We start from the raw sequence: 27,183 nt of genomic DNA on the forward strand, positions 1-27,183 counted from the left end.
GAGTGTTTTTATATCAAGGCATCGAGTAAGTCAAGCCAAAATTGCACTTGATTCGCTAATAACAGTCGAAAATTCTTTGCACTTTTTACGCATGCGATTTGAACAGAAATAAATAGAATAAAATAAAATAAAAAAGCCTTTATTTCTAAAACGTATTACATTTATATTTTACATATTTTTACTACAAATAACTTTACATTTACTAAAAATACACGCCTCTACGGCGTAGGCCTCCCCCAAGTCTCGCCAAAGTTTTCTGTCGCGAGCCTTTCGCATCCAGTCCGGTCCACACCTCTGATGGAAAATATCTCGCCACCTCTTTCTTGGTCGCCCTCTTTTCCTCGTTTCATTTCTTGGAACCCACTCAGTCACTTTCTTGGTCCGTCTCTCTGGATTTGAACATAATTAGTGTACAAATAAAAAATTCATAAATCCACACTAATTCATATGCCTACTCATATGATAAATGCAAAAGTGTGAAAGTTTGTTTATTTGCTACTTAAGTTTAGCTCAATACACTGATGTTGTACAATATTTAAAATTTGGGAATCTTTTACGCCAGATTCAAAGGCAAGTTTTTTAACCCACACTCTTAGACGGACTTTGTCGGTAGGAAGGTGAATAGCCACTTCCAAAGCCTCCCACCAGACCTGACCAGAGAATTAAGAAATATTCACCTGTATGCATTTATTGAGCCTTTTAAGCCCCACTACCGGGCAAGTTCTCTTTGCACAAACGAGAGAGAGAGAGAGAGATTTAGAGCATCAATCCTCCACGCTGCTCCCTGCACGAACACCTGGTTCCTATGCAGATTTGTTCAGTCTCGTACTTCAGAGAGCAAGCCTCAACTGTCATTCCTGGTTATTTTTACAAGCAAAAACACACCAACCCGCATTAGAGAAGCGTGATAGGAGTTTTTGCACTAAAATTCTTTGAGTGAGGTGGGTTGTGCCCAGCTGTGGGTCTTAAAAAGTCTAGTATAAGCCTTATAAAAGGTGTTTATTTATGAATCTCATATAAATATTTTTTAATTATTTATATACTGTGATTACAAACGTTAATAAACTATGTGAGGTACCTACTTATATATTCAAATTCAAATTCAAAATTTCTTTATTCATGTCGGCCTATCACAGGCTCTTATGAAGCGTTCATACATATATGTTTACATAATTGTAAGGGGCGCCAACTTAAAACTAAAGCTACGAGGGTTCCAAACGCGCCCTGGTCTAAGAAGAGCCCACAACAAATTTATCTCACAGTTTATTTATATTAAGCTATGAAGCTAGAGCAATTCACACCCAAGCTTTTTATCGTTTAAGTAACCCTTAATATTATAATAGGATTTTTCTGTAAGCTTACGTTTTACAGTTTGAACTTATTGAGAGACATCACAAAGATTTCATTTGGTTATTTGTTATAAAATAATATACGATTGCCCTTGAATGAATTAGCAATTTTGTGTAGCCTAGTAAACTGCACAACGAGTTATGCCCGTTTTTACAAACGACAAACAATGCAATACCTTACGTATATAAGTAACGCCTAATCTAAGGAGATTCGTAGGCATACATCAACTTTTCACCAAAAGTTATCTAAGAGTTGGTGACACGTTTTCTTTGTCTAGACATCGCCTTAATCATAATTATAGTTATATATATAAAATCTTTGTTGTTTGTCCAATAGATGGCGTAAAAAAGAAATCCAAGATGGCGGCGGTCTCCACCGTTCACTTGCAAGACCAGATCAAAATACAAGACCAGAGCGATGACGAGCAGGATCCCTACTCCCCAAACACCAGAGACACTATCACCCCCGACTTCATCGAAGAGGCGAAGCAGGACAGACCCATACACACGTCTTCTTTCTCCATTCACAATGTGCTGAAGAAAGAAAGGGACAGCAATAGTCCTGAAAACGTCTTCTCAACAGACAAGCTGCTGCAGAATACTCCAAATTATGAAGATGTATCTAGAAACTCGGAAAGTGTTAGTCCAAGATTGGAAGATAACGAGAGAGCCGATATAAGTATCGACGATGCGTCTTGCTGCAGCGATGATACTGTACTGTCAGTTGGCAATGAGGCCCTCCCATCGAATTACCTTCACGATAAAGACCAAAACAACCAAGGTCTAACTTCCTTTAAACATATACAGACACATTTAAACGCGATTTCGCAGCTGAGTCAAAATTTAACAATAAACCAACCGATTCTTTTACGACCAAACCCGATAACACCGAATCCTTTAATGTTCTTAAACCAACCTTTGCTGTTCCAAAACTCTTTGATGAACCAAGTGGATTTGAAATCTGGGCTATCAAGAATTGGCGTGCCCCAAAATAACTTGAACATAAACCCGAATTACATGAATTATACGAGAAAGAATGAGTTAAATGAAAGGCGTCAAAGTTATTCGCCGAAACTACAAGAAAACGAGTCGAGTAGAGATTTCATAAACCAAGGCTGTCTGAAATTTAGTATAGATAATATACTGAAAGCAGATTTCGGCAGGCGAATAACAGATCCTTTGACGAAGAGGAAAACGTTGAAGGCTAGACAGTATGAGGTGAAAGCTAACCCTGTGAAAGAGGTTCAGCCTCCCCCTAAAGAGGTAGAGGCTAGAGTGCCTGAAGTTAAGGCTGGTGATAAAGGGGCTATAGACTTATCCAAGGGAGATGATAGCTGTAGCAACGCTTCTTCAACACCAGGTAATTATCTTTCTTTCTCACTCTTTAGTAGTAAGAAAACCAAGTTCTGAGTTTAGGTTAGGAGGGCAGATCATTTTTTTTTCATTTCATCATTGGCCTGTTAAAGTACCACAGTGCACAAGCCTCCTCGCTTTTAGAAAAGAGGTTATAGGCCATGGAACCACAACGTTGCTGCATGCAGTTTGGTGTCTGTCAACGGTTATTTTTGTCAACCTGTTTGTTCATTTGCAGTTATACCCTAATCGGCTTCTATATCGGTTTCTCAGGTATGTTTTAAGCTCAATATTTTTTTAGTTATCATAACAGAAGTTAGGCTTATTTTGGGGCAAAATAGTGATCTATGTATTGTCGTAGTATATTATTTATTGGTAATTAAAATAAAGAAAAAAATTTAAAAGAAAAATGGCGAACAATTGGAAGTTATATCAAAATACCTGTAAATTTAGCCCTGTTTATGAACTGTTTATGAACAGGGCTAAAATTCTCCTATACCCTGTTTCCGTACTTCGGAAGCTGGACACGTTTATTTTATCCCTCGTCAGCGGATATAATCAGGGGATATGATTTTTGTTGCCTGTCTAGCCGTGCTTGTGATCTTGCAGTCTTTAATGGTAACGGGCTAACCTGTTAGGGCATGCGTAGGGTATCAACATCTTATCATCAAAACCACAGGACGTCCACGGCTGGACTTGGATAGGTCTTTTGTAAGGATTTCCACTCGCTACGGTTTTGTGCCACTTGTATCCAGCGACTGCAACACGTTTTACTTCTCCTATCCACCTCGTTAGGGTTTTACCAGCACACTCTAGTACTTTAAAATGCGTTTCTCTTCACTCTTTCCTATATTATGGTGTATTGCAGGTACCACCGGCGACGGTCCCATGGTATGGCCCGCGTGGGTCTACTGTACGAGGTACAGTGACAGGCCGAGTTCGGGTAAGTTCTGTATCTTATACCACCTATTGTAATTTTTTTCAAATATAGCGATTTGGATTTTATCATATACATTATAGTTATATATATTATTAAAATTTACATAACATGCTGCATTGTCGTATTAGGATAACTTTTTCCTGTAAGAATAAAAATGTAAGATGGGGAATAAATAAATAAATAAATTTTACTTTAAAATAACGAAGAAGCGAGAACGACTCTTGAAACACCTTTTTTCTTTTATTTCTCTAATTTTCTCTCTCTAGTCATGTAAGTCTACTGTCGATTAAGGACTATGAATAGTATCAGCAGCGTCTAGAACGAGCCAGTTCTAAACGTTCCGTAACGTGATGGCAGTGTGACAGAACCTGGATAGACTTTCTAAACGTATGTAGATTAACGTAACGCTGAAATGGTGAACTTAATAGCCAAACGTAAATCAATTTCGAAACACAGATCTTCCAATTTTGATTACTGAAACTTGGGTAACATAACATCTCGCCACTTTCGTCAAACGTCATATAGTATCGATGTTTCATCGTTTAGTTTTATTGAAACCAAAGAAATCATTTTCTCGACCCTCCTGACACCGAGTAAATTGAAAATCAAACTCTATTGACGATAAAATAGAATACAATATAGTGTAAACATTTCGAGAGGCGATCTACCCTCATTGAGTTTATCAAATACAATATCCTCTAATGTACCAGAAGGGATGTTAATTTGATAAGTGCCGCTAAGGGATGTTTAGGGATGTTTCCCGAGATACGGAGGGCGGTGTTAGAGGATGTTTAGGGATGTTATGGGTTATGATTTAGGGCTTATTGTTTACATGGAGATAAGGATTTGTTATGGGGTTGTTATTAGCTTTACACGGTATTTTATTAACCAGAACGCCATTTTATACGAGGTTACAGTATGATAAGCCCTTTTCTTTGTTTTACAAGTTTTCATCGAATTTTATTTGTCCGTGAGTCTTTAGTAAGTTTGACTAAAGATTATCTATGACGTCTAACAAATTAGTATTTACCGACGAAAACTAAACAGTTTTTTTAAATAATTTACAGATATGTGCTGTTAAATTGAAATCCCTACTAATTATTATGAATGCAAAAGTGTGTCTGTTTGTTTGTTGTTCCTTAACGCCCTAGCTCAGCAACCAGTCCACTTAATTTTTGGCATAGAGTTAGTTGAAAGGACGGAGAGTAGTATAGGCGTCTTTTTATTTCAGTATAACAAAAGATTCCCACGGGATTTTTAATAAACAGTAAAATAACGCGTACGAAGACAACAGCTTGTATAACATAATTGTAAGTTAAATGTTTTATACTAGACCTTTCATTTGATACACATATTTTTTATCGTAATATTGTGATAAAAAAATTTACTCGCCATTTTTCGGTGGCGACTACGATGCCTCAGACGCAACACACACACACACACACACACACACACACACACACACACACACACACACACACACACACACACACAGCATACACACAAGCACACAGACACTAAAACATTTAACTACCCGTCGGTTTCAGAACATGTTGCGTGCCGGGGATCGAACTGAGTACCCGGGGAAGGCAGGCAGTGCTATGGGTATCACCGCTTTCAATAAACAGTGTTTCGGAGAAAAACACTTAACAAAAACAAACAGAAAAGTAATCAAATTAAAGGGCATCAAGCATGAAAGTGTGCTTATAAATATTTAAGCCGCCTTTCGAGGAGGGTGCACGGGTAACATGGATTTTAGTGATGTGCAACGAATATATCGATGTTTTGTTACATTCTTAATTACCTATAAAAAGATCGAATTTATGTAAACAAAAAAAACCTACTCTGTAGTCAATTTTGTATCAAGTAAAAAGTAAAGAAATCCTCTATAGGTACATATAAGATTCAAAGTCCAGACAGACTGATAATCGGATGGATGGATGGTTTGTTACTCTTTCACGCAAAAACTACTGTACCAATTTGACTGAATTTTGGAATTGAGATATTTATTTATTTATTATGACCACGTCACCGGCGCTTACTGGTTGTCCCCAAGTCAAATACAAATTATGCTCAGAATTCTATAATATTGCGTCTGGCAAGAAACTATAATAAATTTTATTCAAAACTTGATATATTTCATTTATCGAAAACACAATTGAAGAATGAAATAACTAAACTGCATCGCGAGAGATAATAAATGATGTGAAATCATTCATTTTTGCACACTTACGAACACACGCACACACTTACGCACACACTTACGCACACTCACACCCACTCACACACATTCATGCTGTTGTGAATATCGTAAGTGATTATTTTGTATATTTTGTACTTGTACCTATTGCTTTATATATGTAATCTAGATTTGGCCTTATTTTACTAATAAGATAAACCCTTAACAAAAATTATTTGTAACGCTGTTGGATTACTAATAAATAAATAAATAAATGACACTAACAATATATATATTTACCATATACAGTTATAAACTTGTACAATAGGGTGTAACACATTCCCTTATATGTAGATCGATAACAAGTGACCATGACATTCACTAAAATCAATAATAATGACGTGTAAACACAGCAAAAATAATCATAAAGATAGGAAGAAATAGGTGTTCTGTATGTAATGTCTATCTTAAGGGAGGCATAGATTATACCCTGGATTAACTTTTATCCCGGGATAATTAGCGGTTCCCGTAGGATTCGTGAAAAACCAAAAAGCCGCATACGAAGTCTATAAATGACGGAGTTATGTCCAACTATACATTAAAACTCGAATTGATAACCTCATCTTTTAAGGAAGTCAGTTTAAAGTGAATAACACCGATCCATAAGTACTTTATGAAGTTACGAATTCGACTGCGGTATGATCCAAACAAGTTGTTTGAATAACAATGAATCGCAAAACTTTGCTTACGACTGTTTCCTTGTTGAAAACAAAACAAAAATACCTTTGAAAGAAATACATGCCAATATTTTCGATGCGATTTTGTAAACAGTGAGAGTTCGTCAGTTAGTACTTTTTATTAAATGAAATTTGAATATAAGAAGCAAATAGTTTTAAATAGCGGAGTATTATTATATTTAAAATATACGCTTTTATAATGTGATTCCTAAGGTTATGCATACAATTTAAAGAATATGATAAAACACATTTATTTACAGCGAGGTTACCATACAATTGATGAATTTCTTAATAACAAGGTTGCTTGGAAGCTTCCAGCTCCACTTTCATCTCTTACAAGATAGAAAAATAAATGTTAAAATGTAAAATGTTATTAGTTAACTTTGGTAAAGAGCAACTGCTTCAAAAGTGCTTATAATAGGCCTACTTGAAATAACTGAATTTTGAAAGTAATAACTACAAATATTCATTTAAATATCATAATTGGACCTGTAGCAACCGAGAAAATGAATTATAGCAACCGAGAAAATGAATTAATATCGCAGTACGTCGTTGCGACGCGATGTCGATGTCGAAATAAAATGAAGAAAGTGCGTATGGGAAGAATTTACTAAGATAAGTTCTAAGCGGACGAAGTTTAGGTATCATTGTATATAAGCTTAAACTGAACCCCGTTATGCTATACAGGTTTATACTGGACCCCAAAAAGTAAGACCTCTGTTCTTTTCGCATAAAAATATGCAAATGTCACACGGTATGAGTTGTTCGAATAACAATGCACCGACATAGAGTATATATAGTCATACAGAGGTCCAATAAATCCGTCTAGACAGATCAATCATGCGGTAACTGGGGGGCGAGGAGGGACCCATGGCGGTCTCAGTAGTAAGGGCCGTATTTCCTCTATACATTTTTGTGGCACTCAGCATTTAACACGAAATCTATGTCGTTGATTTACTAGGTCCGACGAATCCGTCTAGTTAGAGCAATCGTGCTGTGAGTGAGATGAAATTAAAGAACTCTTACTACTAGGTCCAAATTCAAAATTCAAATTCAAATTCAAAACTTCTTTATTCATTAGGCCTATCACAGGCATAAATAAATGTTTACATAATTGTAAGGGGATGGTGATACCGTCGTTCGCCAACTTAAACCTAAAGCTACGAGGGTTTCAAACGCGCCCTGGTCTTAGAAGAGCCCACAACAAACTTAGACGAATAATTTTTTTTTTTTGTTATCACCATCTAACAGTAAATTTATAGTCAGCCATGAGGCTAGAACAATTCACACCCAAGCTATTTTATTTAAGTAATCCTTAATATTATAATAGGATTATTCTGTAAGCTTACGTTTTATATAAACATTGAACTTATTGAGAGACCTCTCAAAGTCCGATGAAACCATCCCAGACAGAGTTATCGTTTGGTTAGTACGAGGCGAAGCGAGACCCTAACTGGGACCTGCACAGCCTATATACATTATCGCTACACTGCACTGTCTAGAATCTAAGAATGAAAATGGCTTTTTTTTTAAATATTCTCCATGTTGAAGAATTTCGGTTTCCCTCCAGCATGGTGGTCGGAGACCTTGTAAATGATTTCAAGTTTTATAGACTCCAGAGCAAATGACTGAATGGCATTCAACATGAGATCAAAGTAGTTAAACTACTAGATCCGACGTAGCTGTCTCGACACAGCAAACAATCAATCAATCAATTTTATTTTGCTTGAATATGGTATAGGCAACGCGTTTACATAGGTGTTAACCTCTTAAGTCTTTTAGCCCTTTGATTATTTTGTTATATTAATTGTCAATCGAAACAAATAGTAATTTACATTCATATATGTTGAAAAAAAGATAGAGTTTCATACACACTTTTAAAACCTCTTAGGGAATTAAATAAAAGGTTTTATAGCCTTGTAAACCGACCGTAGCGTGATGGTCTACAACTTACAAGAATTCAATATTTTTATAAGTGTCACATATCCTGCCAAGATTGGCGTGAAATGAAATATTTATTTTGCTAAATAATATGGGTTAGATATTGGTGTTTAGAATATAAAGTTCCAACATATTCTGTTAATACATCAACATGCAAAATTTAAACATTAAGTTATATTAATAATAATCTTATTTGTTATCAATTATATAAAATAATGTTCTGAGATTTATAGTATCATATTAAATAAATTTATTAGTTATTTAATCACAACTCTAAGTTTTAATGTCAAATAAATACAATATAAATAAAAATTTAATTAACATGTCAGAAAATTGAGGTCACGCACACATGAAAAATTAAGCAGGAACCACAGATATTTCATGATACCCATAGCAGCTAAGGTATTCTGCGATGGTATAAAATTATCTGTCACACAACCATAGAAACAGTTTCCTTTTAAAGGTTTTCAAGGGTAGTTTTTTTTTTTTTAATTTGTCGTTAATCATTATATAAAGACCCCAGATAGACTAGATAGATAGACTCTATTTTATATACTATACTATACTATATACTACGACAATACACACCTCGCCTAGCCCCAAAGTAAGCGTAGCTTGTGGTACTAAGATTGACTGATGAATATTTTTATGAATAATATACATAAATACTTAGAATATACATATAAACACCCAGACACTTCTTCACTTTTTCAGTAGTGGGAATCGAACCCACGGCCTAGGGCTCAGAAAGCAGAGTTGCTGCAAACTACGCCAATCGGCCGTCAGTACACTACTTTCAATATGCTTTTTAGATGATGTCGGCAATTACCACCAGATCAAAGGCGACATACCTCCTACTTATCCTACGAAACTGTCTAGTCAAAGAAATCGTTTGGTGCGTGCGGTGCGAAAATAACTCTTACTGGCCTTAGCAGTAAGGAGCTTTTAGCATCAACCACGAGATCAAAGCTGACGCCTACTGTATCTTTTTTAGACTGTGGCAATAGGATGCATACAACAACAGTTTCCTGTAGGTATTAAGTGTGTTGAAAACAAAAGAATGATAAAATTTGAATGGCTAAAATAAAAACAATATGTCGTGTAATGGATCGATTCTTTCTTGAACTTGAATACCGATTACTTTTACTGTCTGTTATATTTTATGAACATGGCGCCGTTCTACGCGTTTCCACCGGTGCTTGGCTAAGCTCAGCTGTGGAAAAGACCGGGGCTTATTGGTAAACTGCTTTTCCACTTTAAATTTGCTTCGATTTTAACCTTTCAACTGTAATATAAATAAATAAATATACTACGACAATACACACCGCCATCTAGTCCCAAGGTAAGCGGAGCTTGTGTTATGGGTACTAATAATATACATAAATACTTATAATATACATATAAACACCCAGACATTCATGTTCTTCACACAAACATTTTCCAGTTGTGGGAATCGAACCCACGGCCTTGGACTCAGAAAGCAGGGTCGCTGCCCACTGCGCCAATGGGGCAAGCCAAAGGCAATCGCCAAAGTTTCTTTATACCTTCTTAAACTAACTTTTGACATATCCTATAGTTTTTGAAGTTATACTGCTTTTGGCGCGTTAGGGTGAAATGGTGAGAGTAAATTTTTACGATGCGTGCGCATACCGTCAAAAAACACTGACACCATGAAGTTAATAACATTTATTTTTTCTAAAAAGGTTTGACAGTTGACTTTCAATAATACAAACAATACCTTTTTCTATTGTTATTGTAGGTTTTTCTACAAACGTAGAATAAGGCGAAAGATAAAATTTTTGAAAAGATTTTTATCTTGTTACGCCAAAGTATAACTTCTAACGCGTGTACATAAGTACACACAATTTAGTTTCTTGAACGCCAGTTAAAATAACATCTAATAATTTTCTCTACTCCTATGACCGTACATACATACAAAGGATTATTATATCGTAAATGTTTCACAAATTTTAACGATGTATTTTATTTTTAAAAACTTCTTCGAAATTTGATTACAGAGAACCAAATGTCCACGTTTTTCCAGCAAATACGAGTACAAATAATACTGCATCTCATGAGTTTATATTGTAAGCGACATTTTGTTTTTTATTTTGTTATTTTATTATACGGAATTATAGAACAATGGAATTTGTGTTTCCATCGAAGTTATGGATAAAGGAGTTACAGGTAATTTATAAATATATGTTCGACTGCTTTATTAAATAAATTGTTGTTTTCTCGGTACAAAATTTCAAATATCTCACATTTACACTTCAAGGGAATTCTGTAAGAAGTTAGTGTAACTATTCATTTTTTATTTATTTATTTAAATATTTTTCTGCAATCATTAGTTTTAGTTACAAAAATGGTCATCTTTATCTTGATAAGAATAATTTTATAAATATAATAGTCCAGTTTGTTTAAATCTAATTTTAAAATACCCAGCTCCTTAAAAATTGACTTTTAAATACTTTTCACTTTAATATCACTTTAATATTCACTTTTATTAAATAAATTAGGAATAAAACCTCTTTATGAGAGTTTTTTTAAGGTTCTTGCAAGTATCTGAGGCAAGTATGCTCGACCACAGATCATCAGGTAAAAAATGGTAAGATATTTATTCCCTGCAGCACCAGCCCAGGGTAAGGATATTGGCGTTGTCCGCCCTCGTGCGTCACAGAGCACGTAATAATATTTACCAAAGTATGAACGCCAACTCCTAGCATCGAACACAGAAACTTGTCATCTGTGTGCTAGGTAACGGTCGTAACGTTGTCAAAGTTGGTAGCGGGCAACCTGTTATGGAGTAGGTATGGTAGTCATACCCCCTAATCGGTTTCTACACGGCATTGCACCGGAACACTAAACCGGTTAGAGGCATGCCTTTTTCGGTACGGTGGTATCTAGCCATTGCCAAATCCTCCCACCAGACCAGACCACAGAAAACTCAGAAATAATAAATTCTCAAATTGCCCCTGCCGGTAATCAAACCCGGGACATCGTACGTAAATTCACAGCACTCACCATTGCGCCTGAGAGGGCATGCAAGGAACACGTCTCTATGGCCCCACTTCTTAAGCCCACAAATACGAAGTCGCGGACTTAAGTTAGTCTTATATTAGTTTTAATTATCACATGCACTGCTAATGGTCTACTTGTGAGACAAACACTACCCATTATGGACTAAAAGCTGTTTAATAGAGCGGGATTTAAAAAAAAAACGTGCACGCAATTCCTGCTAAGGCTTTGATCGTACTAGGCAAATAAACGCATGGCGTACGCCACGGTTTTATGACCACGATTATGCAAAGTTTGTCTTTTCTTCCCTGTTAACAAATTAATGAAGAAACACTTAACAGCACTTAAATATAAGTACAAAGTTTATATAAAACGTAAATCCTAATGTAATACACAAAGGATAAAAAGCTGGGCTGTATTTCAAAGGCTGTATTAATTCATTGTGATGTGGTGATATAATAAAGACCCTTGCTTGCTTTTGAAAATCACCTTACAATATGGCAAAAAATAGTTATGAACGCTTCATACTTACATACCTGTGCCCTGAGGCTGTGGCCTAAGAATAAAGTATATTTGTATTTGAATACAATTCACGCTACTTGTTTTTTGTGGTGAAATAGTTTAAGTCGGATTTTAGTTTTATTTTAGTTTACGATGACCTCATTTTTTTATTTTTGCACAATCTACTCCATATTATATACAAACGTTGCATAGCATAGCTCTCTCTTTTATTCACTGAGTAACTCAGAGCCATTTTATGAGACCATTACTTGGTGACCAAGTTTCAGAGCTAAAGGTCATCACTTTGTACAAAGATAGGAGCCCTCACACGTTGGGGTTTTATAAAACGCGCACGCCTAATAAACGCTAGTGCGTTCAGAACCTAAGAGTACAAGTAGTGTAAAAACGTGCAAAAAATGAGGCGCAGAGGCCTCACAGCTCAGCGGGGTTCTGGGAAAGGATAAAAAACTACTCTTCGATCCATTACACCATGTTTGGAGTTACTGTCATTCATGCTGATACACGATTAAACCTATTTGTAGGGTTTACTGGGAAATGTTTGACCGTTTGTGCAAAGCTTTACGGGTTAAACCTGTGGAGCTATTACTATCGCTTAAATTATTAAAAAGTAAAAAATTAATTAGAGGAATCTCTGTACATCGGCTTGCAAAAAACTATTTTAATTACAAGCAGAAGAAAGTGGTTGCAGGTAGGGGAAAGCACAGTTTAAACCTAAATGTGTAGGTACACCACACGCTGTATTTACTTATTGCACATGCAGTTAAATCAAGCAAAGAGCTGAGAAAAAGAAACACAAAAGAGTAATTAATAGTTCAAAAAAACTCGCTTGTTATAAAACACGAATTATTATTAATATTATTTTAATCACAGAAAAATTAATCGGTACCCCATTCACCATCAAATTTCTTAATATTAGAGATATCAGCCAAAGATAATGGTTGGAAATAAAAATTAACATCATTCCTGCCTTATCTACTATAGATGAAATATATATAAATTAACAAAAATCTTATTTTACTAATTGAAATCGTAAATAATCGTATGAAACTAGTGTATTGTCATCGGTCCTAGATATGTCTGAAAAGTTTGAATGAAATCAGACCGTATGAAGAGAGCCAAATCGAATCCAAAGGAGTCAGTTACGAACATACAAATAAACATACAGGGGAAGCTAATAAAAAGCGTGTAAAAAAAAAAAGAGCCGTGAAATACTACTCAATAATAATAACGTTTATTACAGATTCAATTCCATAACATGTGATTATAGTAAGACTAGCGGTCCCCCGAGACTTTATCCTCGTATAAACAACCTTAAAAGATAGTCTGTAGCGTTTTTTGCAGAACTTTTAATGGAAAACAACTTTGTTTTACACGATTTTATCGAAACTTTAACCGATTACGCAGCGCATTCAGCGGAAGTTCTCAAAACAAAAAAACAACGATTTTAAAACATTCTTCATTGATGCTATGCTCCTATTGGTCTGAGCGTGAATATATAGCCTATTGCCTTCCTGAATAAATGGGCTACCCAAGACTGAAAGAGTTTTTCAAATCGGACCAGAAGATACTGAGATCATCGCGTTCACGTAAACAAACTCTTCAGCTTTTTATATTGGTATAAGATTTTAAAAAATATGATGTTTTTAAAATATCTAATAGTAGATATTTAATGTTAGCAACAATTATTTATTATTAACTATGTTACTAATTAATAATTAAAGCAATATTATTGTAAATTTTGTTATTGTTTTATTTTCTTCATTAAAATGTATCATATAACCATTGTATGTACACTATTTATAAATCACAATCTCTTATAACCCCAATTAATTTTCAATTTTTTTTTAAATATATTTTGCTAACGGAGGCTTAGTAATAGGGTCCCGTTCAGATAAGAAGCACTAAAAATAACCGCGGGCAACTCAACCCCCTCCCTTTCTAAGGGGGTTAGTTACCCCCTAGTAGCACCCTAATCAAGCAAAATGGCATTTCCAAGTTAATAAAGCGCTTTCAGTCGGAGTGACATCTGAGTGACTTTTAATTGGTAAACTTCTGGCCAATTGAAATTTCAGGAATGAGGGGCGCTGAAGTTTAGGGTGTTACAAGGAATTATAGTAAGGGGGCAATATGTTTATCTAGATATTGAGAAGAACTGACTAGTGGAACCAAAGTTAATAAATTTGTATATCCCTTGCGTCCAGTATAGCTTGATGCAGCACTGGTGGCTTATCACGGTTATGTCACGTCTGTCCTGCGCTACGGTACTGTTATATGGGGGAATTCAGTGCATATAAACAAATCGTTTGTGACACAAAAGAAGTGTATTAGAAGCATATTTCTTATAGACCCAACGGATTCCTGTAGACCAATATTTCAAAAACACAATCTTCTTACTCTGCCTTGTCTGTATATCTACGAAATATCAGTCTTCGTTCATCGCCACCTGGAGTATTTTAAAACTGCCGCGAACGTAAGCCATTTTAAAACGAGGAATGAAATCCCCCTTTGCTATGTACATTAAATTAGATGCACGTCTAAAAAATAAACATACGCGTTTTTTTAAGAAAAATCTGGCGCATTGGCTGTGTACAAAACGTTTCTATACAATATCCGAGTGTCTGACTGCGAATTAAAAATAATATTATTTTGTCATTATTATGATAACATTGATATTACCTGTATAATTTAATTATTAACTTGCAGACATCTTTACTGATTGTTCTTGATGTGCACTTTACATTTCGCATGCTTAATAGTAGAATATGGAGGAATGTTATATTATAATAAGACCCTATGTAATCTAATATTCAGCAAATTAAATTTCATTTCATTTCACCAGCTGGATGGCTGAGTATCCTAAAGCAAGTTTTTTTTTAAAAAGGTTGGGTAACTTCACTTACATATCAACCCATTACCGAAGCAATACGGTCACGGGTCACGGCCACGGGTCTCCTCCCACAATGAGATGGGGTTAAGGCCGTAGTCCACCACGCTGGCCCAGTGCGGATTGGTGGACTCCAACATTATGGAGAACTCTCAAGCATGCAGGTTTCCTCACGATGTTTTCCGTTGAAGCAAGTTATATTTTAATTGCTAAAAACGCACATAACTTAGAAAAGCTAGAGCTGGGATTCGAACTCGGCCCCTCGAAAGTGAAGTCGAGATCCTACCCACCGGGCTATCGCCGCTTAAAAACTTAACCTCTAAATGAGAGAGAAAATTCTTGTTATGTGCGAGGGGTCTGCTCATAATATTTTATTATATATTTCCCTGTAAACGATTTGACCTAAATGGAAATTACAGCCATGTTCTGTTCTGTTAGTCAAATAATAATTTAGCTTGTAGTATTTTGTAAAATTACAAATTTTTTAAAAGAATTATTTAGTGAAATAATAAACTTTACAAAGCTATTTTAACATCCAACACATTTGAAAAATAAAACATTTGTAAAATGATTAGTTTGTGGAATACGACGTTCGTCTTTGAATAGTTTTTAAAACGTTTTTGATGAATTGATCATTTGTTTAACGTTTATGTTGATTTTTAGCAAACCGAGGAAGCCTTCCTGCATGAGAGTTCTCAGTAATGGCCCTAACTCCATCTCATTGTGGGAGGAGACCCGTGCCCTGTAGTGGACAAGTAATTGGTTGATATAATGATGTATGTATTCCCTACTAATATTATAAATGTCAATGTAACTTTGTTTGTTACGCTTTCACGCAAAAACTACTGAACCGATCCTCATGAAACTTTGTACACATATTCCTGGAAGTGTTAGAAGTAATATAGGATACTTTTTATCTCGACATTAAGCTCGGTTCCTTTGGGAGAGGGGATGAGTGTTTGACGATAACTTATAACCGATTTAAATAATTATTTTTGTACTATAGAGGTTATAATATGTGTTTAATTTTGCCCTTACTGTGGTTGGAGATTGAGGACAGAACCCCCTCATTTGAGGCTTAGCGATACTGAATACTTTATTTTTTTTTTATATCTTCAACTAAATTTAATGCCACATCAAAAAACAAAATCAAGAGGCTAGATGGCGATATATATTTATTATAAATTTTTCTTTTTTATTCCACTTCAAGTAAGCCCTTGACTGCAATCTCACCTGCACGATGCACTCAAGATGGGCTAACCTGTTATGGGAAAAGCAATTATATTAAACCCATATCCCTCAGCAGTTTCTACGCGACATCGTTGCGGAACGCTAAATTGTATAGAGCTCGTGTAACTATCCGCGGCTGAAGCCTCCCACCAGACCAGGCCAGACAAAATTCATACCTATAAATTCCCAAACTGCCTGAGATCGAATCCGGGACGTCCAAAAATGATACCACAGTGCGTGCGTTTTGACAGCCTCGCTGAGACACTGGTGAGCTTTGCCATGGGAGGTCGTCAGCACGTAAAATTCTAGTTCGCGCTTTAGAAAGTCCGATCATGTCATCCTATCTCATATATAACAAACCTACATAAAAAAAAAGTTTGTATGTGTGAAGCAACACTATCTTCTAAGTAAGCATTTAACATCTATATACAGAAACCAATGTATAGGAACATTTCCATTGTTAGATCATTTTCCCCTTATTCTGTTAGTACGAATATGCATTTTCTGGTATATGTTGTCCATAGAATATATTAAGCTATATGAAGCTATTATAAGCCATGCTGGCCCTATACGTATAGATCTATACCGCAACGAAGCAGCGATTACGATTCGTGCCACATATATTATATACAGTATACATGTAGCTCATGGGAAGTGTGCGGTGACGGTGACCCGAGTTTCACGGTTTCATTCAATATCATATTTATTGTTCCATAAAAAGTAATTAAAAACATTTTAAGTGTTTACTTTTGACAACCCTATTGAAGATAAAAGACAGACACGTGCATAGCACCTCCGCTACGCAACGCGAACCTAACGACGATGACGCGATATTTACCAAAAACTTTGAACTAAAAGTGGTTAATCCAAAATGTGCACAAGGCGCCTAAAGATTTTTCCCTTCAAAAATGTATTATCTCAAATCTCATATCTTGTACTGTGTACAAGGTTTATTTCTCACCAACTTCACACCTTCATAAGAACCCGTTCCCGTAATTATTTTCCGCTCCGCAATGAGAGCGTTAACGCGCTATCACTAACTAATTTACTCGCCTTGTTAGTCAGTTAGTTACATCTACTGCTAATTAGCTGCTATTGTTTGTTTGTACAATTCTACTGGTTTGGTACATAAAGAGGGTCTTGCTCAAGATTTTTGTATCTGCTGATGATTTATTTTCGATGTTATGAAGTATAACGCGTATATATATATTTTGGCGCGTTAGGGAAAAATGTTAAGAGTAAATTTTCACTATGCGCGCGCACACCATCACAAAAACCGACACCCTGAAGTTACATTTAGTTTTTCATAGAATCGTTTATATTTAACATTTTAGTTTTTCATAGAATAGTTTGTGTAAAAGTGTTCACTTTCAATTGTCAAAGACTGCGGGCTCATTCCGGTGATTTAATTGATTCAATTGTACAAAAATCCTAAATTTTATTGTTCAGTAAAACTTGGTTGTCCGATAATGAGAAAACTAGATAATGCGTTATAATGTTATAAAAAATAAATGTATTAAATATCTTTTTCCTATTGTTAGTGTCGTTTTCTCTACAAACGTAGAATAAGGCGAAAGATAAAAAAAAAATTAAAGATTTTTATCTTGTTACGCCAAAGAATTATAACTTCTAACACGTGTACATGAGTACACACACGTTTTTTTGTGTTGGATAGTCTATTTATAACCTTAGGGCTATACCACATCACGCTACGACCAATAGCTACCACGACCACGCTACTCAATGAGAAATGTTGTAATAGCAGCAGAAAATATCCTTTCGAGAGATTCCGATGCGTGCGATGCGTTAACGCTAAAGTTTACGCCAAAACGACAGAAGTAAGTGTGACGGAATTGTTCCTTTTAAAAATTCTGAAAAACAGTCTGCTATAACATATGACTATCTTCTAAATTTGGCTCATACGTGGACACAGTCGCGAGGGAGCGCTAGGTATACCTTATACTTTTACCTTATCACCGAAGATATTCCTAAGATCCCGATCGCTACAATAAAATAGATTTTTTTTGCTCACTCAACTCGTCATAAAATCTGTGTAAAAATAATCGTATACACTTCGATCATATTCACTTGTCTAGATATAGACGTTATAGACTTGTAGATATAGATGATATAGAATTTAATAGTCGGCATCTAGACGTAGATCCGGGCCGCGATTCGATACGAAGACTATTTTAATTGTAATACTTTTGCGATCACTTCTAAACGGTGTGGACTAAGTTATCAGCTTACAGTGGTAATATATATATATTTTGTTCTACTGTAAAGAAGTGAGTGAAATTGCAGCCTTTGACTGCAATCTTACCTGGTTCATAGATTCTATTTTCATCCTGCAGAAGAGGGCTGCTGGGGCTGGGAGGTTTGCTGGGCTGGGAATGAAATGGGCCCAAGAGAGTGATTAAGGAAAAAAATTAAAGAAGTTAACATAATGACACTACAAATATGAATGAACGCTTCATAAGTGCTTGTAATAGATAGGCCTACGTGAATAAAGAAATTTTGAATTTGATTTTAGAATTTGGTAGACTCTACAAGACATCGTACGCTTAATCGCTTGGCGACACGTTGTCGGTAGGGCAGTAACTAGCCACGAGGCTTTGCCTCACAACAGAGAAGAACAGTGAAAATTCAGATTTCATAGATTTCCAAATATTTCCAGTGAGAACCGAGACCTTCTAAGAAATTTAAAATAGATTCAAGAAACAAACAAAGACCTGGGATCTACCAGCGCTGCGTTTTCTGGTGCGGCGTCGCCAATCTTACCAAGCCCTGCCTCCCATGTTACTATAAAATATGTGCTTTGTTAACTGCAAATAGGTATAACTTCGCAACTTGTTAAGCTTTATCGATGACTCAGGTTCTTATACAGAATTATTCAACCGTGATATTGAAACAAATATTCACTAATTGACATTTGAACTTTTGAAGTACCATACATACAGCTTGGTCATTGCCCGCTCATACATAGTGTTGTTCAACCGCTAAAAGGTTACAACATGGACCAAACGCCACACTTAATCACATTTTCCGCCCGTTCCTTCACTAATTGTAACCCCCAGCCAGAGGTTAATATAGCTTATTAAACTTCAGTTATTCTGTACATATCAAGACTGTTTATGGGATCCTAGTACCTCCTAATTTTAATAACAAAAAGTTTTTAGTTACAATAGTAATTCTTCTACTATAAAATTCATACTATAATGACACACACACACAAGCACACGCACATATATACATTAATCCATACTAAGATAATAAATGCAAAAATGTGTCTGTATATTTGTTACCTATTTTCAACTCAAACGCTGCACTGATTTTGATGAAATCTAGCATAAAGATGGCTGGTATACTTTGTAAGTAAAACTAATAGTAGGTATAGGCATCATTCATCTGTGTCCCACAGCTGTCCACATCATCTCTTATAGGATAAAGGCAATTAAAACATTAACCCACCACACTGCTCACAGTGTGGGTTGACGGGTTATAAAATTCAAAATTCACATTCAAAATTCATTTATTTCAAGTAGGCCTAATTTATAAGCACTTTTGAAACGTCAAGTCAGTCTTTTTGTAGTGACTCTACCACCTGTTCTGTGTGTATATACAATATATAATCTGTTGAAGGCAGATTCCACTGAGAAGAGCCGACAAGAAACTGAGTAGATTGCTCTTTTCCAACATCATTTTATAGGAGTTAGACAACGTCCATTTGCCGATTACGTTTTGTTCTGTAAATCGCGATTACGTTTTGTTCTGTAAATCGCGATTACGTTTTGTTCTGTAAATCGAAGCTAGAAGCTTGGGATCCGTAGTCAGACATCCTAACCACTGGGCCAGCGAGTTACCTGTTATTTAATAATCTGACGCCATTAGCGGTTCGATAAAACGCTAATAAAGTTAACTTAGAACTTGAACCTACCAGCAATTAAAACATAAACTTAATTGCGGCGCGGACCACCGGCGGAGGTCGGATTAGCTATGGCGGTACATCGCTAAATAACCGACTTCGAGAGTAAGAGACCAACAACCTACTAGTTAAAAGTCTATATAACGAATAAGTTAATATTTTTTTTTGTTTGTACGCGATGATCTGTGCAACTAGAGCTCGTATTCCAAAACTTTCTAAATTTGTATTTCATTGCCAAATTAGTTGGAAGATCTTCCACCCTAGTCCACATTTTTTTTAATTAAAAAGTTAGAGGTATGGGATATGTTGGGGATAAAAGTTTGTATGGAAGTCGGTTTTATTTATCAAGTTATGTCGATGAAAATTGGTCTTTAGATTGACAAATAAAATAGCGAATTACGTATTTTTCAAGATTTATAAAAATTCCAACTCAAAGTTTAAATATGGCATGAAACTTTTTTTGACAACCAAAACATTATGTAACTAAATACAATGCTAATGGGGTCGCGTAATAATTTGGCGGAAAAAGCTACGATGTTAAAATAATACGGTGCTACGGTGTTAAAATAGATCTGTATCCGATCATATTGTAATTGATTGTTTTGTATATTTTGTACTTGCACCTATTACTCAATTGTAACAGTTTAGTTTTGTTATCTAGATTTGGCCTTATTTTAGTAATAAGATAAACCCTTAACCGAAATAACTTGTAACGCTGTTGGATTACTAATAAATTAATAAATACTGAAATAAGAGTTCACTATGTGGAAAAGATGTGGCTCCCTGGTACAAAGGTTGCGGGGCACAGGACAACAGCATCCCGAAGATGTTTGCTGGCAGGTTGGACTGCCGGTATGTGAGCCACTGCTGTGCTATTTCCAATGGATTGGAGCGTTTATTTTTTTATAATCCTTCACTTGTATAGAAAATAATTTCTTTTTAATTACCGAAAAATATAAGACTTGATGCCTGAAATAAAGATTATTATTATTATATTATTATACGCTAATTAACCTCTCTCTTCAAAAGGTGTAAATAAACTGATAAGCGGGTCGTAACCAAGCGTAACAGCATTTCTAGTAATTTTTATAAGGGGCTGTGAGGATATTGGTGATGTTAAGAAATTTCGGGTTATACGACATGTGTAAGAACAACTGCCTTCTGAATAAGTGTACAAGTGAAATTTGGGATTTTTAGTATGCCGAGATTGGTTTTCAACGATTTTGGGAAGACACCTGTGGTAGACATAACTATTGGCAAAATGTTAACTCTGGTTACTGTACTTTGCTTCTTAGTTTTATTAGTTTATTTCTCATAGAAACAATTGTAACAGCAGACTTGCGGCGTTGAATTCTTTTAATATTTATCACTCCTCCAAAATGGCTGAAGAATGGCTCCAAAATTTTTATGACCTTTTTTGTACATTAGGTATGAGATATTCTTTTGTACAGCAATAGGTACATAGAAACAAAAGAATATGTCCTATAGTATATTTAATACCAGTTTTCCTATACAGTTATCTTTCAACTTTTTTTTTGGATTTCTGTTTGATTTAACATTTAAAAAAAATCACCTTTACACCCGGTAGTGAGCGCTAATGTTACCAAATATTAAAATATATTAAATGCTTTTCCGGCCAGTACCTACGACATTTGTCAGGTCAGTAGGTATATTGTAGGAAGTGTATGTAGTTCAGTAATTAGTGAACATAAGTAAAGCCATGTCATAGAACGCAATCATTAGTACTTGCCGAACATTAAGAGCCATCTTGTTGTTAAGAACGGCCGCATTTACACCGCTGTGTAATTCCTTTCTCTAATTTAACCGCAATCGATTCGAAAAAATGAATGGTCGCGTCGCGTCGTCGTTTATTTTTTTTTATTTATTTATTTATACACTTTATTTGTACACCACAAATAGTAAAAAAAAACAATGGACACAACAAAAATAAACTTAAAAAGTAGGATACAAAGGGCGGCCTTATCGCTTAGTAGCGATCTCTTCCAGGCAACCTTAGGATTAGGAAAACCAAGGGAAACCGATTGGTGGGGTGTATTATTATTATATACATACTTACGAACAATTACACACTAATACTTATCAAGAGTACACACATAAAATACTAATAATAAATAGTCGTTTATATTCTAATAAGGGGGCTTAAAAAGCGAGTAAATAATTGAAGCTACTTTTTGGCGGTAACGAGAGAATAATAACTTTACAAAAACTACTTATATTTCGTCGCTCAATTCGTCATAACGTTTACCAAGTAGTTCCTTGATCCTAAAAGCAAAGACGTTTTAGAGACTTTTTAATTTAGTATATTGACAAAGTCATCCCACTGTTCATTCCATTCCACCATTTTCAGCTATCGACCTGCAACCATTTCACCTTGGTTTTTTATAAATCTTTAGATAGTTGATAAGACGTGGTGTAACATAGGCTTCTTTAGTCCTGAAAAAACATCAAATTCCCAAGAGCTGTTTACAGAAACAATTGTATTTTGACAGTAAATATTGTCCCTTCTTTACATTCTAACAAAGCAATCTTCACACGTCTTATTCACCGCGGATAACAACGTGGGGCGTAGCTAGTAAAGAGTTGACTCTCAAAAGTTAGGAGATACACAGTGTCAACCACAACGTCCATAACATAAGCTGTGTTTACATTTGAGGTCAAACAGGGTCACGGATTATTTATTTATTTAAACTCTTTATTACCACCAATACATAGTTAGGAAAATAAATTACGAATAGGGAGAAACATATAGACTGGAGTTGATACACAAGGCGCTTAGAAGCGATTTCTGCCGGCCAACCTTACTTTACCATAGGATCAGGACAAGAGCGAGAACAAATAGGTGGTGTAAAATTATTATAAACCTACTTTCAAATAACTACTATATATACAATAAATTAAACATATTAAAAAAATATGTATGAAAAAAATAAACTAATATATATGTTATGAAAAGCTGTATTAATAAATAGACGGAAGAAGAAAAAAAAACCAGTCGTCTTATTGCGCAATATAATAAGATTTGACTGCGTTTTTAAACATATCAAGTCATTTTGCTTTTGGATTGCTATGGCAACGGCGAAAGGTTTTTATAATAGAAAATACTAAAACAATAATTCACACACACGTTTATACATGGGTTGTCAATTAATTTTAACGTCACTCATATACATATATTTTTTTAACGGGAAACGAGTCAGGAACTTGTCTTTTGCAAGGCTTTCTAAGACTTTTCCTCAATTCTTTACAAACACTGCTGCATCAGAGAAGTTTTCGGTGTGAATGAAGAGCCCTTCTTGACTAATAGTTAAAGTAATTATCGCAAGGAGCTATTGAGACGGGGTTTACAAGATGGCCGCCTGTCACTTTTGACGTTTACAAGTTTCGCGTACTTCCTCTCAGCGTGTTAGGACCGGTGAAGACGTAATTGGTTTTTGTTCATATTATTTGAATATTTTGGATGAGTGAAATTTACTTACTGTCATCATAATCTTCAGTTACGTAACTGTACATGATGACGAGAAAAGAGCTTACCTCCACGCGTTTTTTTGTGTCAACTTTCGTCCGAGTACATTATTCAAACGGTAGATAATTTTTCCGTAAACCTCGACGTTTTAAAATAAACTTTTACTATAAAGTATGCGGAATTTATTACCCTAATTACCAAAACATAAGACTTTCATAAAATCGTCTAATCCTGTTTTACTTTTCGGGGTAGACAAACTCTGTCTGTGAGGATACCAACACCGCAAGGGTAACTAAAGCTAAAGGGGTAACATTTCCAAAACTGTTACTTCCTACGTAATACCTATCTATTTACCGGTGAGAATTCCGTTAAAATTCACCCAGCTATTTCGGAAATTATGAAACAAAAAGCCCCGCAATTAAAATACATACTTTTGGGTTACTTTGAGTTTCTATTTCTATCAAGGTCTTCATTGAATTGATAGTTTAACACAATACTTGCGAATTTGCCTGTAACGATCCGTGACCAATAACTATGTTACGTATATTAACGAGTAGTTTTACATGTAATGATATGTTATATTAGAGTATTCCACGCGGGTACCATACTCGTAGACGTAAAATCCCCTCCCTTGCGTATTATAATTTTCACAAAATATTGTCTTGATATTGGATAGAAGCAGGCGTAATGCCATGCGTTTGCGGAAAACCATGATAAATTATAAAAATTAAGCTTAATTTGCTATACTCCACGCAAACCAGGAGAATCGGTATGGTGTAATTTATAATTTCTTCAATCCTTATACTCCACACCAGACAGATCATTGGCAATGTACCCTCTACGCACGTTCGCTCCGAAACCGGAGCACCCTCAGGAGATGTAGACTTCACAATGAATAATTGACTTAACTTTCATAATTGTCTTTACAATAAATTGATTCTTCCAGTCTTTTCAAATTCAAATTCAAATTCATTTATATCAAGTAGGCCTACTTTATAAGCTCTTTTGAAACGTCAAGTATGTATGTTTGTGTGACTCTACCACCGGTTCGGAAAGCAGATTCTACCGAGAAGAGCCGGCAAGAAACTCAGTAGTTGTTTGTGTAAGGATTCATAGTTTATGCCTTATAATGTCGTCTGAAAGTCACCTTCTGGTTTTTAAATTATTTCTGATATGAGATGCATTATTGTGGCTTATTTATACGGAAACAAAGGTGCACTCTCTATTACGTCACTCGCATAGTCCGATAAGATAAGAAGTATATACAATGTTATGAGTATACAATCGCACTATAATTTTGACCTAAAATTATGGTCTCGAGACAGTCTATGTATGAAACTTGGTCGAAACTAGCGTTAAGCTTGCATGTTATTACCAAATAGACGGAACGGATTCAATCGTCTATACCGCTTGTTGAGGTCTGAGGAGAACTCAGTTTGCCGACCGACGCGGTTTATTCGAAAGGTGTGAATTAACGTCCGTGGTTATACATCGGCGTACATAGAGGGTATGCACAGGGTATGCAGATTACATAAAATGATAAAAATCTCCAGTACGTGTTATATAAAACTTACTAAGGCATTGTAAGAGTTATAAAAAGCCTACGATTAAGTTTAACAACTCGTACTGGATTAATATATATATATATATAAATATGTATGATGTTGACTTTACAATGAATAATTGTTTATTGTTTATTGTTTTAACAATTATTCATTGTAAAGTCAACATCTCCTGATGATGCTCCGGTTTCGGAGCGAAACGTGCGTAGAGGGTGTATTGCCGAGGATCTGTTTGGTGTGGAGTATAAGGATTGAAGAAATTATAAATTACACCACACAGATTCTCCTGCTTTTCGCGGAGTATAGCAAATTAAGCTTAATTTTGATAATATATCATGGATTTCCGCAAAGTAACCTGCTTCTATACAACATTAATTAAAATTTAAATAGAATAAAAAAAATCCTTTTATATTCTATTATATCAAAAGAACTAGATATCCTCCACGTGTATTTTAAATCTAGTGTTATAAATAAAAAGTAGGTGTACATAATAAAAAAATATGTATTAACAAGGCGCAAACGTACCGTGCATTATGATTAGGGTTGCCACCCGTGTTTTATTACATTATTAAAAAAAAGCCCTTTACAATTCCTTGGTTGACAAGTACAGAAAAAAAACAAAAAGATCATAATAAATAGGAAAAAAATTATTAAATAATATTATAAGTTTAACTTTGTTTCGATAAAATAACAATAAAATAAATAGAATTATCGAAAAGGGTTATCGAGTCTACCGGTGATCCTAGAGCGGGCAGTTACCTTGGCCAAAGAATTAGTTTGGCCATCCAAAGGGGCAATGCTGCGAGCATCTTAGGAACTGTGCCTCGCTGCGGTGGTTTAGAAGACGTTTTAGATTTTATTTAGTTTTACATAGTTTATTTTAGGTTATATTTATTAAAAAAATGTGAAAGTTAATAAAATCAAACATCTTCAAATAACAATAATTGAATCATTATTTGAATCGTAAATATAATTAATATTACTCTATTTAACCAAAAATTACACGAATACCTAAACATAAAGCGTATTTATACCATTCTAGAGTATGATATATAAGTAAACTTTAGAACATTAATTATATTCTTAATATAAGGTTGATATTGTTAATTCATATAATAATACTATCATATATTCATATAATTTTTGTTATTTTGGTTTGTAACATATATACTCGGTGAAACGTTGTACCTACGTTTTAATTAACATCTATAACATCTATGCGACTGTAATGTTTCAAGCAAATCGATTTATTCACATGCTGAATCAAACATCCACGTTAACACCATATATGCTTTTGTGTTTGTCGGTTTGTTCTTCAACCAACAAGGCAAAGGATTGACATGGCTTTGAATCATCACCATCATCATACCATATGCATTTCTACCGCTGGAGATATATAAAAAAGAATGCTATAAAGATAATTTCGGTGTCCCACATTAGGTAACCCTTGGATGCCTATTCAACTTGTGTCCAGTGGCGTGCACTTTATATATGCACAAAAGCACTGCCTACCCTAAAATTTATATATAACTCATACCGGAGGAGAATTTTTGGCGTTTTATGCAATTTTCCCTGGTAAGAAACCCAGTGCACGCCACTTTCTGTATCGGTACCTGTTTGGCCTGAACCGTCCGTTTTACGTGAGGTCGTGTCTATTTATTGCTCGGTCATTGATATATTTAAGAAGAATGCACTGCCGATACAAACTTATTTTAGTATTCGCCATCATCATCCTCAATATGAATGAATGCTGTTTTCGGTCTGAAAGGCGTAGTTGTCGGTGTAATTACAGGCGCATGAGGCTCAACACCTAAGCCTCATACGCCAGCAACCGCTGGACACAGGGTGCCATGTTGCAGGGCGTGCTCCTTGCATGCCCTGCCAAGTGTTGCTCTGTTTACTACTACTGTATACTTACTGTAGCTTCACAATAATATAGTTCACATAATAATATAGTATTTGTGAGACAACATATTAGTCTTTATAAACAAAAAGTGGATATAAATATATTAAATATACTACTACAAATAGACAAATCGCCATCTAGCCCCAAAGTAAG

General features: G+C 35.2%; 1 protein-coding gene across 1 annotated transcript in view; it reads left to right on the forward strand.

Annotated features, from left to right (window-relative positions):
- Window positions 1–1,709: 1,709 nt before the first annotated feature.
- Window positions 1,710–27,183, forward strand: part of LOC120625150 (homeobox protein invected-like) — a 64,937-nt gene continuing 39,463 nt past the window's right edge. The window contains exons 1-2 of the mRNA XM_039892114.1: window positions 1,710–2,709; window positions 3,571–3,645. Coding sequence (XP_039748048.1) covers window positions 1,710–2,709; window positions 3,571–3,645 — 1,075 coding nt within the window. The remainder of the gene's footprint in view (window positions 2,710–3,570; window positions 3,646–27,183) is intronic.

The sequence above is a fragment of the Pararge aegeria genome, chromosome 7, assembly GCF_905163445.1.
Source record: "Pararge aegeria chromosome 7, ilParAegt1.1, whole genome shotgun sequence".
NCBI classification, from domain to species: Eukaryota; Metazoa; Arthropoda; class Insecta; order Lepidoptera; family Nymphalidae; genus Pararge; species Pararge aegeria.